Genomic DNA, 19,545 nt, shown 5'->3' on the forward strand with positions numbered 1-19,545 from the left:
CAAATGAGAGGTAAATGGCTTTTTTATGATTATGCAGACAATGGTCACAGTTCTAACTAGAACTTGGTTTTGGGGGCCAGAGATTACTATGCTTACACAATTTATAGAATTGCACAAAAACACTTACGCCAGATATAAATAAGGCATGTATTCTAAGAGACTAGTAATTCTCATAGCCTTAAAATCATCTAAAATCAATATTCTCATGAATCAGAAAACCCTTTTAGCTCTTACTGGCCTCTAACACTAACATTCAGAATACCTGAACACCCCAAAGGAGAGGTGTTAGTGGCTTTTGTTGAAATGTTCAGTGAATAAATACAGATGGCTGCTACATGACCACTGCTGGTCATGTAACCTCGAAGACTTGGTGTTGACCCTTTTAAACCATTGAAATAGGGACATTAAAATAGAAAGAACAGCAAGTTAGCAGAAAAACACAAACACGCTCCAGTTCAACTCCTGCCATTCATGACCCAGGTCACTTCTTGTGATGTCAGTGTCTTAATTATACACAGCTTCCCTCAAAGATTCAAATTTGAGGTCAACAGTAAGGAATTTATATGAAAGCGCTTCAAAACATATAATGGCTAAATACATGGAAGGTGTTATTATTATTAAAATCAATATAGAGGTAGAAAAGGTAAGCAGTAAATTTAGAAATACTTATTTTCATAAGTCACAGTTTATTAGGTAAATATTGGACTTACGTTTAAAAGCAGGGTACATTGGCACCATATTGGTTACGAGGAATGCATCATATTTAGCTTCTGGCGAAGAGCTCAGATCTAAGCATCAGGAAAACAAACAGTGTCCATTGCTGTAGCAGAATCTCCATCCACAGAAGAACGACCTCACAGGATGGCCCAGCTCATAAACTGAAGGCTCTATTCGTCTAGTCCTCCTCTAGAGGGGTCCTCCATCTCTCACACTGACCTGTCCTCCTACTTCGTTCTTGAGTTCAGTAAGTATTTTGTACAACAATCCCTCGATTCCACCTGTACAACTTAGCTTTAAAAAGTGTCATCGAGATACAGAGAGCAAATTAAAGGGCTCCAAAAGAGCCAATGGCTTGAGGACTATTTCTCTTTCAGAGTCTCAGTTAAGGGGCAGAGTAGGCACAGAGGAGGTTCCCTTGCATTTACCATTCCCCTGGAGAATTGGATTTTGGAAAGTTGGGGGGTTTTTGGCCAATTTTGGAAGAATCTCATTGATGTGACTTCTATAATGTCCCCAGGGCCTTTCCTAAAGAGAACCTGAGCTATGGACAGCCTGAGGAGCCAAGTTTCTCGCTCCAAATTGCAGAGACTGCAGTGCTCGGGAACTTACGGGGCGGGAAGAGGAAGCCGTAGGACATCTGCTTGTCGTTTTTGTAGGCCAGGCAGTTCTGGCTGAAACCCGGAGAGATGCGGACGTCGGGGCGCACACAGCTGCTCAGGTGCTCGGGGATAACAGAGAGCTCAGCCTGCAGGGGGTCAGAGGCGACTAGTGACACAAGCGTAGACAAAGGACACACGGCAGGGACAGGGACGGCGGATGGACGCCAGGTCCGGCCGCTCCAGCCCGATGTCTGCACGGCGCCTCCTGGTCTGATATCCTGACTCCTCACATAAAAGCCATTCGTCTCAAATACAATAAACTGGTCATTTTCAAACTCCTATTTCTCAGTAGCAAACTCATAGGAGCCTTAAACGAAACAATTTATGAAGAAGAAATCACACTACGGACATAAAAAGATCTCCAGAAGATCGCTCAAAAACTAACACTCTTAAAAATAATCAGGGTGACCTTGTAAACTCAGTGGGCGTGTACCCCTCGCATGCTCTGTCTGTAAAATACACATAAAATGAGCAAGAGCCCACATACGTGTACATGGTGCAAATAACAAGGGCAGCCGAAGTATTTTCTTCATTTATATTCAGAAATTAAAGCATAGGTCAACTGACAAACAATTTTTTCTAATTCTTGATATATGGCCAAATAGCTTCATCAAACTGAAACCTCAACGCAAAACTCCGACTAAAATACAAACAAGATGCTCGCCATGACGAAGCTTGAAGCAGGTCAGGGAAGACGTCAGAACTCTCTACGCTTTCTATTGAATCTTGCTGCTGACTGAAAGTTTGGTGACACACCTCTGTAATCCCAGCACTCAGGAGGCTGAGGCAGGAGGATCATCATGAGTTTGAGACCAGCCTGGGCTGCACAGTAAGTTCCAGGCCAGCCTGAATTACAGAGAGACAGAGACCCTGCCTCAAACAAACAAATAAATGGTGGCTTGGGAACTATCTTATAATTTAAGAAGAACATAATATTGAAAAGAATTAGTATGCTGTCTTCAGTATTTAATCTATTACCATGGTACTACTAAAGCACCAAATAAATGCTCTAAGTATCTTGTAATAGATCCAGCAGAGGATTTCTTCCATCAGGAAGCATTAAGATTTATTTTCTAAGATAAAATTCTGTTAAGCAAGCAGTCGTCAAACTGCGCTAAGGACTGCAATGGAACAAAAAGCATAAAACCCAACTTCCTGAGCAACCTGTTTGGCGACGGTGTAGGAGGTCCAGAGAGGCATCAGGAAAACCTCACTGTAGCCGCTTTCAAAGTCAGTGTGGTACAAGATGTCGTATCTGGTCCGGTAAAGCACTGCAGGCCGTCCATACAGGAGATGCCTCTCTAGGACAGAAAACAGTAACAATGCATTGTGTTAAGTGCATATTGAATTTTACATCAGATGTTAAAGAAGCATCACGTTGTCTAAAAATGTTCCAGCTCACTTCCTAAACACACGGCACCTTCCTGATTTAATCAAGGGCTCGCCTGGCACGCAGGAAGTAAACCTGTTCACATCAGCCCAGTTCAAAACTCGCAGTTACCCGAGCTACACTGTAAACGCCGTCCTGATATCAGTGCTCTCTTAGGGTCAGGAAGTGTAAATCTGTTTAGAAAGGAAACATGACAAGTGCAGAATGATTCTGCTGATGAAAATCCAATAGGCTTGGGGTGTTTTGTAGAATTAAACCATCTGCCCCTTGAGGGGTGTGTCGGGGAAACTGGTGATTTAATTCAGAAGTCTCCCTGGTACGTCGTTGATAAGTTGCAACTTAAATCTACACTAGTTCAGCCTGCAAAGTGGGTAGAGTCAGCGGCTGTGTCCCGTGGAGCTCCTCTCTTCAGGGAGGAACTCAAAGGAACACATAGAGGTTCTCAGGAGGGCCCCTCGAGAGCGGAGCAGAGAGGTCCATGTTCACCCAAGAACCTGCATAAGACTCCAAACTCAGGGCCAGGTCTGCCATGGAGGCCCTCCTCTTAGGGGGAAATAAAAGGCCTGGAGTCCTACTCTTGCACGCAAACCTGCATCCAGGAAAAGCTAAAACTTCCAAAGGTTCTTGGAAACTGGGGTCCCAACAGATTAAAATATTTAGAGATTGAGAGTCAGGTAATTTGGGATTTCCTAAGTGATATAAAACAATCTAACTTTTAAAATTGTTTTTTTATTAGGAAAATACCAGTTCTGCTAACTTATTAAAGTATGTACACCTATGGATTTCACTGAAGTGCTATCACTCTATGCACGCAGTGGAGAAGACCCCTCGTAGAACATTTTGCAAGACTCTGCCAAGTAGCACCTCTGGGTTAGGCCTGTGGCCTGCAGTCAGATGATGACACCGGCCTGCCTGGGAGTTCAGCCTCCTCAGCACTGCAATAAATGCAGAAGCTTTGCTTAAGCTGTCAGATTTGGGGGCCCACCCCTCAGAGTTAGAATGAAACATGGCGACAGGAAATAAGTTAAATCTAGGACCAACTGAGAAGCCAGAACGTCATTACAGTCACACCGGGAGGCACAGAGAGAACCAAACCTTTTCTAGGTTCGAAATGTCCAATCATGTTTCCTTTTTGCTGCCTTTAATTTGCTGGTCTCAGCTGGAAGAAGAAGCATCAGGCCGTTTTAAGAAGCTCTGCTCTTTGCATCATGAGAGTTTTAATGCTTCTGGAGTGCATTTCTTTTTTTTTTTTTTTTGTCTTTTTCCTTTTTATCGGTACCAGGGATCGAACTCACGACTGCCTGCTTTCAAGGCAGGCGCTTATGCCGCTGAGCTAAACCCCCAGCCCCATTTCTTCAAATGCAAATTCCGGCTCCCTCCAAACAAGGAACAACTGCAACTCTGCTTTACCCGAGAAGCCCTCCTTACAGCGGCCACCGAGCAGGACAGGTGCTCCCCCCGCCGCCCTGCCCTTCCTGCCTGCAGTTTCCTCCTCTCTTAGCATCCCTAACACAGCGCTCCCCTCCACCAGGGCTGCTTCACCGGAACCCTTCTCACCATGGCTGCCAGCGCTCTCTCCCACTCTCCACTCTCCCCCCCACAATAGCCTTTTCCATCTTCCTCAGCTCTGCCACTTTCCCCAGTTCATCCCTTAACAACACATCCCTGCCACCAAACATTTCCTGGGAACTTTCTCTGTGCCAAGCTTTGGGCTGCAGGGTGGAGACGGTGAACCTCGAAGAACCCGCCACCCAATGGGAAAGATGAGGGTGACACTGGGAACCAGCTCACAGTGTGGCCTGCCCTCCATCAGAGCTGTTTCAGGGCTCGATGGGAAGCAGAGGGTGACCGGTGGCACAGATAGGGTGAGAGGCCCCGTAGTGTCCTTCACACAGCAAAGGAAATTGAGTCAAGGGACAGTACATCTCAGTTTATGGCTGTGGCCCTCGCGTAATTGTTAATATCCATTTCATGCTGAAAGTGAATGACAAACAATACAGTCACAGAATTAGGCCATCACGGAAGAGGCAGGAGGAGGACAGGGACAGATAGGAGACCCAGGCTGCCAAGACGTCTTTAGATTTGCTTTCTTCTGAAATGCCTCTGCAGTCAAACTTCTCTGACTCTACAGCTCTGGGTCTCCCAACTCGGCTTACTTCGGAACTCTGGAAATTTGACTTCCAAAATTTTTTCATTATTTTTGAGACAGGATCTCACTATGCAGTTCAGGCTGGCCTTGAGCTCACTTTGTAGCCCAGGCTGTCCTTGAACTCATAGTGATCCTCCTGCCTCAGCCTCCCCTTGCTCCAGTGCTGGGATTACAGGCATGTTCCACCACGCCCAGCTAGCTTCCAAATTATTGACACAACTGCAATTTTTGAAACAGAAATGGGGCACAGATATGTACTATTACCTAATTTGCTTTTATTCAGTCCTTACGGGGCATAAGAAAAAAATGCAGTGATTTTGACACCTCCTAAAGTGCAACCAAGATCCCCAACTGACATTCTCTTCCTATCCAGAATGTTTAAAAGCCACTTGGTCTTACCAGTTCTATGGTTTCATCCAAAAAAGAAGAGAAATAATCTTTGCAGTAAAAATCACATATTTTAAGGTGCAGAATCAAAATTTAAATTTTGTTGTTTCAGATTATCAAGTGTCAAAGAGCCACAGGTCCTCTGACACAGCCTGACTCCGATAGCCTATCCAACCTCCTGGGTGGGCCACAAGTCGCATTTCTGTTTAGAAGAAACTCAGATCCCAAAATGTACTTGAATCTCAGTCTTTACACAGGTTCTGATCTTTATCTCAGAAGTCAACTGGAGCCCTCTGTTTTAAAAAGGTGACATGTTCCTGTGATTTCTTTTTTTCTTTTTTCCTCCAGTACATGACACACAATGTGCCCACCGTTTTTAATAGTGACCTTTTAAGACCTTCCAAAATCTCTGACACAGTAGCTGTACCATGCTCAGGTACAGCGATATCCAGGTACACAAGCACACTGTAATGATCGTCAGAGCCACCTATATTTGTCACCCAAACATTTATCACATCTTGGGGTCGGGAACATTCAATGTTTTCTCTATGTGCTATTTTGAAATATTCACCTAATTTTGCAGATGTGGCCACCCTAGTGTGCAGTAAAGCCTTAGACATTAACCCTCCTTCCCTCCCCTGGGGAACCACGCTCCCCCGGGATTCCTCGCAAGGGTCAGGCTGGCCTCTTCCTCCCGGAACTGCAGGCAGAGCCCCTTCCACAACCTCGGCCCTGTTTCCAGCCGAGACTCTGGCCCTCCACCCCGTGCCAAGGTTCTTCAAATCCCACACTTGGCAAAACACTGGGAGACAAACCTTTTAAGTGGTGCAGCCTCCCCCGCACTCACCCCTGTCTTGCAGAGTTTGGTCATGCGGACTTGAGTCTGTGTTTCTTTTCCCTCCTTGGCTTCCTGATTCACATTCCCACGGATCGGCTGGCAGACTTAAATCCACATGAAAAATATCTCTCCTCTTTTTTGATGTTTCTGTTATTTTTTAAACATTCACCCTCACAATAACACGCTCTCACATGGGACCACAAAACCTCCACACGGGGTCTCTCGTCTTCCCTGTGCTTTGTGCTGCGCCTTACAAGTGCTTATTACGCTCACGGCCCTGTGCCCCTCCTCCGGGATTCCACAGTCCTCCCTGGGCGCCCCATTCTTTCTCCCCTCAACTCTTAAAACAGGGCCCTTCATGGATGTACTTGCTGAATCCTACAGCAGAGCCCTAACTGTGCACACAGGGACTTCATCCCCCTTCTCCGTCTCCATCTCCTGGCATGCTGGCCACATCATAACTGGCCCCATAATACTCACTGGTAAGTCAGTCACTTGTTTTGGTACCAGGGATCGAACTCAGGACCTCGAAGTTACCAAGCAAACAGCTGAACCGCCGAGCTAAGTCCCCAGCCCAAGTCAGGCAATCTTTATGACAAACACAGACACTCAGCTGGTGTCTCCAGATGCCACACCTAATACACTCCCGAGACAGACTCAGGACAGACAGCTCCACGTTACTGATGAAGGAAATGGAGATTTAGGATTTGTACAGTGTAACTCAGCTGCACAGCGGCACCCAGCCTGGGCCTCCAGTGGTCTGGCACAGTAGTCTTTTCTGCAGCCCCTGGGGCAGTCTGCACTTGGGTAATAGCTGCTGGGTTACCCTAGTGGAGGACGTCAGAGTGAACACCGTGTGCTCCTGGGGTGAGCACCATCTGAGGAAAGCCTGCTAAGTCAGCCTTAGCAATCCCTAACGAACACAAGAGTGTGGATCAAACCTTTTCAGATCCCAGAAACAGCCTCCTAACCCTGACACACACTGGCGTTCTCTCTTGACACACTGTCCCACACCAACTCTGAGAGTAAGAAGCGTTTTCAGGGGAGATCACAAGGGCTTCAGTGGGGTTCAGTACTGGCAGCAAGTTCATCTCAGCTCCACAGCTCTGTGACTCTATAACTTAACCCCCAAACGCTGCAGGCTTCCTGGTACACTGATCCATTCCGAGTGAAATACACAAGGCACCAAACTCAGGACTCCCTGCGGTGCTTCTAGTGGTTTACTAAAGCATGCACGGTCCACTTCAGTGTCCACAGAGAAGGCTGGTAGGCAAACATCTTCAAATTTATCATGGCTCCTACAAATCACAAGCAGTTATGCTGTGTGTCAGTCTGTTCCGGGTTTCCTCCAAGATACACAGACATCCACACAAGGAAACATAGGGATTTGTCCTTCCTTTTACACAAAACTAACATCTCCAAAGAAATAACAAAAAACAAGAAACATTTCAGAGTGGGAAACACCTAGAGAGTCTCTCTCTCTAACCATATTCAGGAAGCTGTTTTAAAGTTAATAAGAATTACTAGTGATTAAATGATTATGTCTACCCAAGCTAACTCTTCATTGTGTGGGGAGCATTGTGGGGAGCAAACATATATAGGTGATGAAATGATTTTTAATTTCTTTTCACAAAAGATAACCGTGAGTGGCCGGGTGTGGTGGCGCACACCTGTAATCCCAGCACTCAAGAGGCTGGGGCAGGAGGATCGTTGCAAGTTCAAGACCAGCCTGGGCTACAAAGTGAGCTCAAGGCTAACCTGGGTTATAAAGAGAGCTCAAGGCTAGCCTGAATGGCATAGCGAGAGCCTGTCTCAAAAAGACAAGAAAATAAATGAATAAATACAAATTTTAAAACTTAAAGGTAACTGTGAGTGCTAACTCAAGGAAATATCACATTTCTGCAGTATTATAATAGAGAAAAAACTAAAATGGAAATAAATTGTTCACTTACTCTGACAGTGAAAATTACACCCAGCTTTCCTGCCAGAAATGCCTGCTATGAGAGATTTTAACTTTTTCATTTCAGCCAGGCACGGTGGCACACACCTGTGACCCCAGCACTGGGGCAGTAGGACCACAGTGAGTTGAAAGCCAGCCTGAACTACACAGCAAGACTTTGTCTCAACAAACAAACAGAAAGGCCTGGGGTCGTAGCTCGGGGTAGAGAACTTGCCACGCGAGTGCAAGGCCCTGGGTTCCATTCCCAGCACTGCACAAAAAAATTAAATTGCATTTATTCCATTTCACTCATTCATCCACTGATCTGATGCCACAAGAAAATAAATTCTCACGCCAGGGTAATTCTGCCAAAAGACTGAGCAGCACTTGCTGTACAAGTCAGTCCAGAATTTGCCACCTCTCTAGAGGTGTTCTGACCCTAACCAACAGTGCAGGCCACCATTTCTGAAGAGAACATTGTTCTCCCTCTTCATTCAAGTATTTGCAGCAAAATGTCACCAAAGATTAACTGAACATATCTCTTTTCCAACATCCCCTGGCTACAGCTGGTCTGTGCAGCTTTTATACCTGTTCTCTCTCTCTCTCTCTCTCTCTCTCTCTCTCTGTGTCTCTCTCTCTGTCTCTCTCTCCATGTCTCTTTTGAGGCAAGGTCTCATGTGCAGTTCAGGCCAGCCTTCAGCTCACTTTGTAGCCCAGGCTGGTCTCCAACTCACAACGATCCTCCTGCCTCAGCCTCCTGAGTGCTGGGACTACAGGCGTGAGCCACCACGCCCGGCTACACCTGTGCTTCCTGTGGATGTCTGAGGACCTTTACAGGCTCTGGCATTAAAACAGTCACACCTGTTCTGACTCTGTACTTGTTGTGAAAAACATCAACTACTTACATCTTTGCTTTAAACAACAAGTAAAAGTCATGTGCTTTTATACTTGTATAGAAATTTAATTTTATAAACACTCTATGAGCATCAGCACATGTTAAACATATCCAGAAAGGGAAATTCTTCTTCTGAATCTGACGCGTCTGCATACACACACAGTGATTCACACTGACTATTTTAAATGGGAGACTGGGTTTACCACACAGGAAACAGCATAAGACCTGAAAGGCTCAGATCAAAAAAAAAAAAAGTACTGCTTTATTCCTGAAAAAATGACCATGAGAGAGTCCATAACGAGAAGGGAAGAAGAGGAGGCGGAGAAGGAGAGAGACAGGGAGAGATTAAGACCCAGAGACAGAGACAAACAGAAGAGAAAACATGGGGATCTAGACACATTCCAGAAGCTAAACGCAAAAAGGTTTTGTGCATAATAAAGCAATCATATATGCTCATTTGTATTTCCCGTACTATTTAAAGTCCTTCTCATGCCCTCACAGGCCGGGCCGGGCCCATGAGCGTGCCCAGTGGGTGTGCATCGGGTCTGCCTTCTTGTTCCGTGCCCCCATTTTGAAACTGCGGGTTAGGAACCCTCAGAACGGGAAGAGCCTCCAAGAAACCTGAGCCAGCCCAGGGCACGCACTCAGCAAGCGCTGAAGGAATCCACAGGGCTCTGCTTCCATAAGATTACATAAAGTTTAAGCTTCGGGATGGAAAAAAAAAGACCTAGAGTCACAGATGCACCAAGAGGGTGATCTTATTTCCATGCGTGGAGGTTGGAGCTACTGTGTGTTCTGAGCTGGGGACCAATTCTGTCAGGCTTTTTTCTCAGAAGTACTTTAGTGCCACAGACAGAGTTTGAATCGGGCAAATCATACGAGTCCGTTAAAGTTAGAGTAGTTTCATTAGTGACTTTTAGAATAAAAAACATTTCATATTTCTTTGTTTGTTTACTATTTGGAACTCAAATCATGACACCTTTTGTATGCCCTTGACCCTGGCAACACCCAATCTCACTTATGACAACACTGTCTAGTTTGCTGGAGCCCAGGGGTCGAACGTTCCAAGTTCCCTGTGGAGGATGTGTGTGGTTCCCAGCAGCACAGTCCTGTGTCTAAGACTGGGTTTAGCCAACTGGACGTCAGAGTCTGTGTGTTTTGAGATCAAAGGGAAAAGCAGGAGGGAAGGCCACAGAAAGGAAGGAAGAGCCCGCTGAAGATCTTTAATAAGAGGGAAAATAGATTCAAGTAAATGAAATCTATCTGATTGGAGACGGCACCTCGGGTACACAGAACCAGCGGACTGACCAGGACTGGGACCGTGTGCGTCTTTCCCACATGGCTCCGAGCCCTCCTCAGACCCAGTGCACCCGCATAACCTGTTCAGAGCCTGCCCCCGTTGAGATTTTCTTCTAACTTCCTGGAACTTCAAAATCAGAGGAAGGCATGCACGGAAGGTTCTAGTGTTGCTCCTGTCCCCAGCCATCGCCATGTGACTTGCAGCACAGAGCCCTCGTGGAAAGAACATACTTCCCTGCACCGCTGGAACCACATGGCTAGCTGTGGCTGGTGACCCCAAAAGGGAAGTGAGGTAGACCTCAAAACAGCAAAGCCTGGAGCTCCGCTTCCAGGTTCTGCGCACTGTCACCGGCAGGCGGGTCCCAAACAGCAGCCACCCTCTCCGCCCAGACTCCAGACCAGAGGACATGGAGGGCAGAGCCACACTTAACCTACAGCCCGCTCACTGGAACGCCAGCAAGGTGTGTGTCTCTTGGGGGCACAAATGGCTGAGTTATTTTTTTTAACTGTCATATCAAAAGTCTGCCAAAAATTACTAACAAATGATAATTATCCTTGCATGGAAAACAGGACAGTAACAGAGCTCACCATGCTCCTTTAAGATGTACCAACTCCTCACGATGAATGCATTCATTATGGATCCCAAACATGTACTAATAAAAATATTTTATAAAATGAGCCTTTATGTGAAAAAGGAATTCTGACTTGATGTGTTTCTGTCCCTGATGACACAGACACCAAGTGTCCAGGGCAGCACAGCTCATTCCATGTAGGTCCTGCTTCTGTTACGATTATTTTTAATTAGTACACATCCGTGATATATGATAAATACGTTCATCCTGGAGAGGAGGTACAGGTACCCTTTGTGTATTGATCCTTATATTTGTAATTGTGACCTCCGTTCTCTTCGCAGGAGCTCCCCTCAGTATCGTAACACAGACTTACCAGATGCACAATGGACCCTCTGTTTTCTTGAGGGCTTACAAGCTATCGAGCAAAATGAAGCAGTGAACAGAATTCTCCTGTCATTCAGCTGCAACCTGTACAGTACAACAAACCACACCCTTTGCCACGTGGATGGAAGTCTCGCTTTGCAATACAAATATGAAATGTTAAAATGCTGTGCTTACATTGTAAAGTAACCAGAAAGTGCACAACGTTTGGAAACCAGAAAACAAACTTTACCTAATTGTTTCTTCAAACAGTTCCTTACCTTCGGTGGACTCTTTGGTATGGAGGCGTTTGTTGAGTTCATCCAATTTGTTCTTCATGTGTGAAAACCAGAAAAGGAAACAAAAAAGTAAATCAGAAATGTTCTTTCTTCCTGCACCCTGCTTAGCACTCTGCTAAATTTAAAAGAAGATCTGAAACTCGGCCGATACCATAAACTGCCCAAGGAATCAATATTTATCTCACACACACGTGCTAAGCTTTGCTTCCTAATACTAAGCATCTTCTTTCACCTCTGAGTCTGTTTCTTTTCCTTAAAACTGTGAGTAACCATTACACCAAGCTCCCACACTGGTAATGAGGGATACATATAATAATCACTATCTTAAGTTAGCTTACGTGTGTAACAGTGCCTCAGTAGTCACATTAATCCTGAGGTGTGCTAAACAATTTCCAACCTGATGTATCAATCTGCTTTTGCTACATCTAGAAAAGTAGCACTTCAGCCACCCAAAACTGAACAGCTCGGCAACTCTGCCCCTCACTGTGTATCTAGCTCATGTGTACAGAAATGCCTTTATAGTAATGTCTGTTGCAGGAGCCCTGGAGGGTGAAAAGGGCCAGGAAGGGAGACTGAGCAATAAGAGACTTATTTTCCATTTCCCAGAGGCATAATAGAAAAACAACACACATATCTGTAATAATGAAACTGTACCACAGACAACAACGCCGGATCGTCCTACTTGGGACGGGTTAATTAGCAGCCCTGGTTCACTCCTGCCACTGGAACCACAGACTGGCAGCTACAAAGGTCTCTGAGCAATGGTCAATGAGAAAGCCTCTGCTCAGAGCTGGAATTTGGTGCTGGAGACCTGGGCGACCACAGCGTGATGGGTGCTCTCAGCAGTGACACCAACCCCTCCCCCACCCTACCGACACCTGAATGGCAGCAGAGGGGAGAGACGAGGTATCACCCTCACCCCTCTCCGCCAGGTTCTTGGGTGGCAGCTGCAGTCTCCCACCATTCCTTCCTCGCCTGCTGGCTCTCTCTGTTCCCCTTCCCACTGGTGGGAGGCACCGTGTGGCCCCAGAGCTCATCACAGCCCCTCAAAGACCTCCATCCACAGAGACAGCCTTTGTATACAGGTCTCTCATGAAATATGATGGAAACAATCCTTTTTAAAAGTGCCTTGGGAGCCAGGTGTGGTAGCACATGCCTGGAATCCCAGCACTCAGGAGGCTGAGGCAGGAGGATTGCTGCGAGTTCTCGGCCAGCCTGAGCAACAAAGTGAATTCAAGGCCAGCCTGCAGTGCACGCAAGACCCTGTCTCAAAAAGCCAAAATAAGTAAATAAATAAAAGTGCCTCACAGCCATCTGCTTGCTGTGAGGATCAGGACCAACAGCCTCACAATCAATGAACCAGTGAAAGCACGCGCTTGGTCCCCTCCCGCTACCTGTGCTACCCAACTCTCAGCTTCGAATAATGAGATCAAGTGTTCGTCCTCGTGGCCTCGCCAGCCAATTCCATTTTGGAGGGCAGCAAACTAGAAATCATTTCAGCATCACAGGGCGGCCTCCGGACAGCGCTGCCCCGCACCCCTCCAGCTGTCACTCGAGGACGAGGTCGTTTGGCCTCTGGCTCTACCTTATCATCACAGGTGCAGCCCAGGTCGAAGTCCGACTGCAGGTACATGACTCCCGGGTAGTTTGGCCTGCTCACTTCCTCCGGCATCACCGGCCGGAAGGTGCTGCTACGCAGCAGGTGATTGAGGCTTCCGTGGGTCCCGTTATTCGGAGCTGGCTTTAATCCCAGGAGATCTGGAGCAAAGGAAACGAGTCACCAGCTTCTTAGGAGCTCGAGACAAGTCACAGTAAGGATGGCGCTCGCTCCCCTCCCAGGGTCTGTGCACCCCCAACACAAATCAGAATCGGATAAACCCAGATTTAGAGGGCAGCCCCGTTCACATTTGGGCACACACAGAGGTATTTCCTCAAAACAAGGAGCAGCAGGAGGCACGGAGCCTGCTGGCCGTCACCAACTCAAGGACGATCAGCCTCAGTGTCTTCACTGTCCTCCCCTGGGGCTTCTAAAAGCCAAATTTTGAAATGAGACCTATCATCAATAAATAACCACCAGCCTGCCCTCTCATGCCCTCCCTGGAGGCGCGGGGACAGAGGGGAGGCTTTGGCCGTGCGCCTCCCATCACCGAGCTGATTTCACAGTGAGGGATCGAGTGCCAGGGCCTCGCCCAGCAGAGACAGGGCAGCAGGGAGCCGGCGGCCAAGATGCCCAGAGAACCCAGGAGCTCGGACTCAGAGGCTCCCCCTCTAACCACCAGACTGGCACTGCCTCACTAAATAGGAAAAGCTGCCCTCATTCAGTGACTAGAAGCTCAAGGAAGAAAAATAATTAGAATCACATAAATAGCTGGCCAGGGTGCAGGCTGGCAAGGTTTTAACAGAGCTGCCATGGACAGGACGGGGAGGGAGCAGGCTCTGTGGGCCGCTCTGCTGCCCTGGTCTCTGACCAGCATGCCGGACTGTAATGCTATGTTGGATCAGCCAGAGGCTGCCAACACCAACACCAGGAAAACTCCCGGCTCGGCAACTGTTGATGGAGACAAAGAAGCCATAGAAGAGGATGGTACTCTGTCCTTTGAACCAAAGGGCGAGTGACACTCTTTCTCTGCGGGAGGAGGAGATGATCTCAGGGACAGACACCTCCTTTCTGTCTCTGACTCTGAAGAAGTCACTATGCTAACTACAGATCAGTTTGCCCATCCTGATTTAAATATGTGACTTACCACACATGACATTATAAAGCTCAATGTTTTCAAATGGAGGCACTTTAGTCTTGTATTTAAATGACGGGCCATAACCTACAAAAACGGTCTTCCAAAAGGAAAGAAAACACGAAAGCAATGAACCATTCCCAGCGTTCAGCACGAAGAACACCCCACCTCCCCACCCTCGCCCTTCCGGGAGTCACCAGCACGCAGGGTCCACTTCTCGCTCTGTGATCCTACCTGCATGCTGCTGACCTTGTTATCAAATCCATGATCGCCCTGGTAGAAACACTTGCCTGTAGGTTTCTTAGAAGAATCCATAGGTTTCCTGCTTGAAACAATGATAATATCAGTTGATATTTCTCTTGGAATTACTCCGATAAAAAGTCGACTTCAGGGTGTAAAAATGGTCTCTGAGAAGGAGTTTTTGGTTTTTCATTTTTATTTTATTTTATCTATTTTTGGCACCAGGGATTGAACTCATGATCTCGCACTTACCAGGCAGGCGCTTATGCTGCTGAGCCAAATCCCCAGCCCTGAGAAGGTTTTGAAAGGTACTTTGTGTCTTTTGCTTTGATAATCACCCCGAGATAAAGGGGGACCCCAAGGAACCACACTGGGCAGAACACTAGTCCTCAGCAGTGCTGGCCTGCCTGTGCGTGCCCTCGCTGTGAGACCAGAAGGCTCTGGACCAGGGCCCTCGCCTACCCCAGACTCAGCAATCAGTCAGCACAGGTCTCTGTGTGGTGAAAATGTCTGGGTGCAAATTTACCTGCCGGCTGAGTCCAATGACAGTGACCTTACTAGTGAGCATTGTGTAGGGCCAGAGTGGGGACAGTGGACTCCCCTGAGTGATTTTAGGGGGAAGGGATCAGTTTTTTCCCCATTTAATAGGATATTGGCAGTAGCTTTGGCATAAATGCCTTTTTCAGATCGGGGTGATCTCTACTTGTCTTCTTCAAGTGTTGTCTCATGAGTGGATGTGAGGTTTTTGTCAAAGGCTTTCTCTGCATCGACTGCAGATAACACCTCGGTAACACCACAGTTAAGTTCAAAGCCTTCGGTGCTGTCTCGATATCAACCCACCACCTGCATCAAGTCTGCTCTCTCCCCAGATCCCCTACATAAAGTGACTTGGGAGGACAAGGCCATCCAGGACACTGTGTCCCCCGGAGCGCAGTAGCTCTGCGAGAAGGCCTCGTGTCTAGGCTATGTGGTAGCAGGAGTTCCTGGTCTCCGCGGGTCTCGGCTCACAGCTCTGTGTATGTAACTTGCACACCTGTGTCTTCCTAACGTTCCATGCTGACACCCCTCCCAGAGGACCAGCTCTGTCTTCTCTCCCTCGGGGACTCAGAGAACCCAGCTGGAGTGTGTATGGCAGACTCCCATCACTGTTGCAGGCTCATAGATCTTTCTTAGGAAGAATAGGGGACCAAGAGTGACTGAGAAAGGGCTGTGTCCAGGTCCACGTGAAAACGAACCTACTGATGAGCTCTTTAATCCCACCCAGAACCTCCACACATGGCCTATACTCGGTTCGGAAGCAAAGGCTGTAATCTTTAAAGCAAGATAGTCTTGGTAGCTCTGAGGAAGGTAAACAATGAAAATACCAAAAGCCACATAAAAACAGGTCTACAATTACAGGGATCTTCAGATTAACGTTTCTTGACGTCCTCTACAAACACTGCTGCAGACAAAGTTATATCAACGGAGAACATCTTCGAGCGTGCTAGAAGATTCTAGCTATGTTTTTGACTTGTTCAAGTAATAAAACTATAAGTTAGAATGTTAATTCAAAAAAATGAAACACACACTCACACACAGATACAGGGGCAGACCACAGACACCACGATACTGACACTGGGAACAAAGGAGTGGGTCCTCTTGGTAGTAATTACTCATCCAGGGCACAAAATCTTTGGAAACAGTGAGATTTCCACCTGAGATTTCTTCCACTGAAGACCAGAGCCTTGAAGAATTCCCTCGTGGCCCTGAAGATGAGACCAGGGACAGCCAGTCCCCAAGTTACCTTGCCACGTGCCACCTGCGGTCCACCAGCAAGTGGACATCCTCGATCCTTCTGTTGTTGGCATAGTGCAAACGTTTGGGGAGGTGCTGCTTCAGGTAAGGCTTGAAGTGCTGGTCTGGTCTTTTACACTGAAACACAAGGAGAACCGGCCTTCAGAAGGAATCCCTCCTGCAGCGGCCCTAAGTGTCCTGCCCCTTCCATGCTGAAGCCGCTCTTAAGGCAAAGGAAAGGGGACTGGTGAGTACCTAGAATGTGCTGCCACCTATCAGAGCGGGCTCAGGGAGGAGAGTGAGGGGTCCCTGAGACGCAATTCCAACCCAAGGGCTTTCTGGAGCCGTGGGAACTGGGGAACCAAGGGAGGGCTATCCCTGCACAGGCCAGTCTGAGGGTGCCCCCTGGGCCCGCATGGGGCACACACGCAGGGGTGGGGGCATCGCTGCAGGAAGGAAGGGGAGGCTTCATTCACCCCAGACGCTCACTGCTCAGATCCAAGGGGAGGGTCACAGGCGCTCCATTTACCCCTTCAGCGAGCAAGGGCAGGAGGCCGGGAGCTCTGGGGGAGCAGGGAGGAGCGCTGGGGGCGGGTGGGGGGGCTCCTCCTGCCCACCCCGGAGGTGGACACGGAACAAGAGTGGGTGCCAAGGGCTCAGCTGGCGGTGCGCAGCCCTGGAGACTGGCAGCACTTACCGTGAGATTGGCCACGATGACCTTAGGGTCGTCTGTGGAGAGAGAAGGAGGAACATCTCAAGACACAAGGCCACCGCCATGAAGGGACAGGCATGGAAGTTCTCATGCAGCGAGAGACTCACATCAACCCCGCCCTCTCCCCAAGACTCACGCTGATGGTTCGCTTTAATTGTGCCTGAGGGGACGAGGTGGGGGCTGGGTTCATATCTCAGGAAGTGAGATGCAACAGTGGGGTGCATGGGAGGTGGGGCGGACTTCCCTGCAAGGTCCGAGTCTCCTCCTCCACAAAGGTCTCCAAGGTCTCCACCCTCTTCCCCAGCCCCTGGGCGCTGCTAGGTACATTGCTTCACATTCCCCTAACTGGTTCTTCCGAAACATGGGCTTCACTGCTTTACAACTCAGCATCCAAAATTAAGCTGGGCACTTGGGGCTCTTCCTGTAACTTCCCATTCAGCTGCACCTCTTTCACAGGTCACCATCCACTTTAAGACGAATCTGCCACGTGATATTTACACCCAGTGGAGCACTACTCTGCCCCAAAGAAGGGTAAACCTGAGTCCGGCAGGAAAACAGATGCACCTTGAGGCCGTCCTGCTAAGTGAATCGAATCAGACACGCGAGCTTCAAAAGTGCATGCTTCTTCTTACACGAGAAACCCAAAGCATAAAGAAAGAGCAAAATAAAAGATCAAAAAGAACCAGATCTGCGAACAGAGAAAAGACCATGAGATGGAGCGGGGAAGGAAGGGGATAGAAAAGAGCGACACCCCGTCCCTCCTCACGGGGAGCACGCTCATCACGCACTCCAAACGTCAACTTTAAAAATATACAAACAAAAAATTTAGTGTGTTGAAATACAAAACGGTGAATATACTCCATCTGGGAGTTACGTTTCCAAAGGAACTTTGTTCTCCTGGTTATCTCCTGGTCTAATTACACAGGCTTCGTCCCAGGCCTGGGGCACGCACGGGTCTCCCCGGTTCTCACTACCATCAAACAAAGGTTATTTTAGTCAGTAACTAAGTAAATGGTGGTTGTGGAAGAACAGGATTCTATTATGCGCAGGTCTGCTTGGGGGCCGGGGCCTGTGGGAGAAAGGAGATTGTAGGTTGTTTGGATTCGGTTTTGCTTTCAAAAGCTTGCTCAGCCTGTCATTATAGAATCAGCAGTGCTCAGAGGTCCCAGCCCTTCGGCCCTCCTGAAAAGCGGTCTCTGTCGCTCGGCCTCTGCACAGTGCTCGGGGAAGGGCGCCCTAGGCGGGAAGCATCGCTGAGTATCTGCTCGCAGGTGCAGAGACCACGCACACCTTGCAGTATAAACAACTATGCTCTGCAGCCTCTTTTCAGACTTTGGATTCTGAAGCTGTGAATCCCAGAGCTAAGATGTAAACTGCGCGCCACTTCAGTGGGGCCACATTTCTGTGGCCTCTTTCCACAGAAGGTGGATGATCACAGGGACTGTCATGGCTTGGCTCCAAGCCTCGCTAAGCCGAGGGGCTTTAGAAGGTGGGAGCCACACATGGAATGAGACAGCACAGGTCAAGCCCAGGCCCCCCGAGAGCAAGCCGGGCTTCACACCTCCATGCCTTCTGGCCTCACACACCTCAGTCCTCACAGGGACCCCACATGGTCAGTCTGTGCTCTCTGATAGTGAAGAGATTTAAAACGAGCCTGTCCTCAGCTGGATCCCAAAGAATCACGAAAAGACAACGGATAGCTGGGTCCATGTTCGGGTCCCGCTGGGAAGAGCCCCATCTTCCCATGCTCACTGTCCTCCAGGGCAGTGACAAGAATTGGCGATCTGGGTTCAAATCCCAGCTCTTCACTTATGAATCCTCATTCTCCAAGCCACTCCCTTCATCCCACTCTGCCGTTTGACCTTGGTCATCCACCAAGGGGACTCGGATACACATCACACAGCACTGCGGTGTGTGTTAGGTAAGACCGAGCACACAGTCAGTTGAACCAGTGATGCGAGGAGACACAGTCGCCGTGGCCGACACGTCCACAGCACACGGACTCCAAGTCAAGGTGACACCGATGGAGTCTCTCCTTCGGTTTCCCCTGAACCCCATTTTAGGGATAAGGAGGATGAAACAGGCAGAGGTTAAACAGCTTTGGCCCAGCACACCTGGGAGAGCTGGGGCTGGAACCCAGATGTCTGGGTGCTGTGTGCACCACCCCACTTCTACCGTCTCCCCCAAGATGAAGTCACACACGGGACCAGGGCCGGGGCCTGGGTTCGGTGTTGGAGAATTTGCCCAGCATCAGCACCATGGGGTGGAGGAGAAGGAAAGAGAGGGAAGGGGGAGAAGGACAGGGAGAGGAAAAGAGGAAGCAGAGGAGGGAACAGGAGTAGGACAAGAGGAAGGAGAGAAGAAAGAAATCACACGTGTAGCGCTCTGCAGAGCACCGAACACCGCTACGGGAAGCTGTCATTCCACAGGCTCCCAGCGTCCCTTCCGCAGGACACCTCCCCGGCACGCGTAGGGAGCCAGGAAAACCTTTCCAGGTAGACGAGCTCTCCCGCGTTAGCCCTACCGAGACAGATGCTAGCATCAAAAGGTACCCTAAGGACGCGTCCCAGGCTATGGTGAC

General features: G+C 48.4%; 1 protein-coding gene across 2 annotated transcripts in view; it reads right to left on the reverse strand.

Moving 5' to 3' along the window:
• Enpp2 (ectonucleotide pyrophosphatase/phosphodiesterase 2) overlaps nucleotides 1-19,545 on the reverse strand; it is a 71,093-nt gene that overhangs the window by 8,249 nt on the left and 43,299 nt on the right. Inside the window, exons 14-22 of one of the 2 annotated variants that reach the window (XM_063257666.1) lie at nucleotides 16,950-16,981; nucleotides 16,263-16,390; nucleotides 14,474-14,564; nucleotides 14,252-14,339; nucleotides 13,093-13,265; nucleotides 11,490-11,541; nucleotides 2,544-2,680; nucleotides 1,330-1,465; nucleotides 711-788 (exon numbers count right to left, since the gene is read on the reverse strand). In XM_063257666.1, coding sequence (XP_063113736.1) covers nucleotides 711-788; nucleotides 1,330-1,465; nucleotides 2,544-2,680; nucleotides 11,490-11,541; nucleotides 13,093-13,265; nucleotides 14,252-14,339; nucleotides 14,474-14,564; nucleotides 16,263-16,390; nucleotides 16,950-16,981 — 915 coding nt within the window. The remainder of the gene's footprint in view (nucleotides 1-710; nucleotides 789-1,329; nucleotides 1,466-2,543; nucleotides 2,681-11,489; nucleotides 11,542-13,092; nucleotides 13,266-14,251; nucleotides 14,340-14,473; nucleotides 14,565-16,262; nucleotides 16,391-16,949; nucleotides 16,982-19,545) is intronic. The other variant, XM_063257667.1, reaches the window with a different exon arrangement.

The sequence above is a fragment of the Cavia porcellus genome, unplaced genomic scaffold (assembly GCF_034190915.1).
Source record: "Cavia porcellus strain 051 isolate PalLab524CR breed Dunkin Hartley unplaced genomic scaffold, mCavPor4.1 scaffold_10, whole genome shotgun sequence".
In the NCBI taxonomy this organism is placed as follows: Eukaryota; Metazoa; Chordata; class Mammalia; order Rodentia; family Caviidae; genus Cavia; species Cavia porcellus.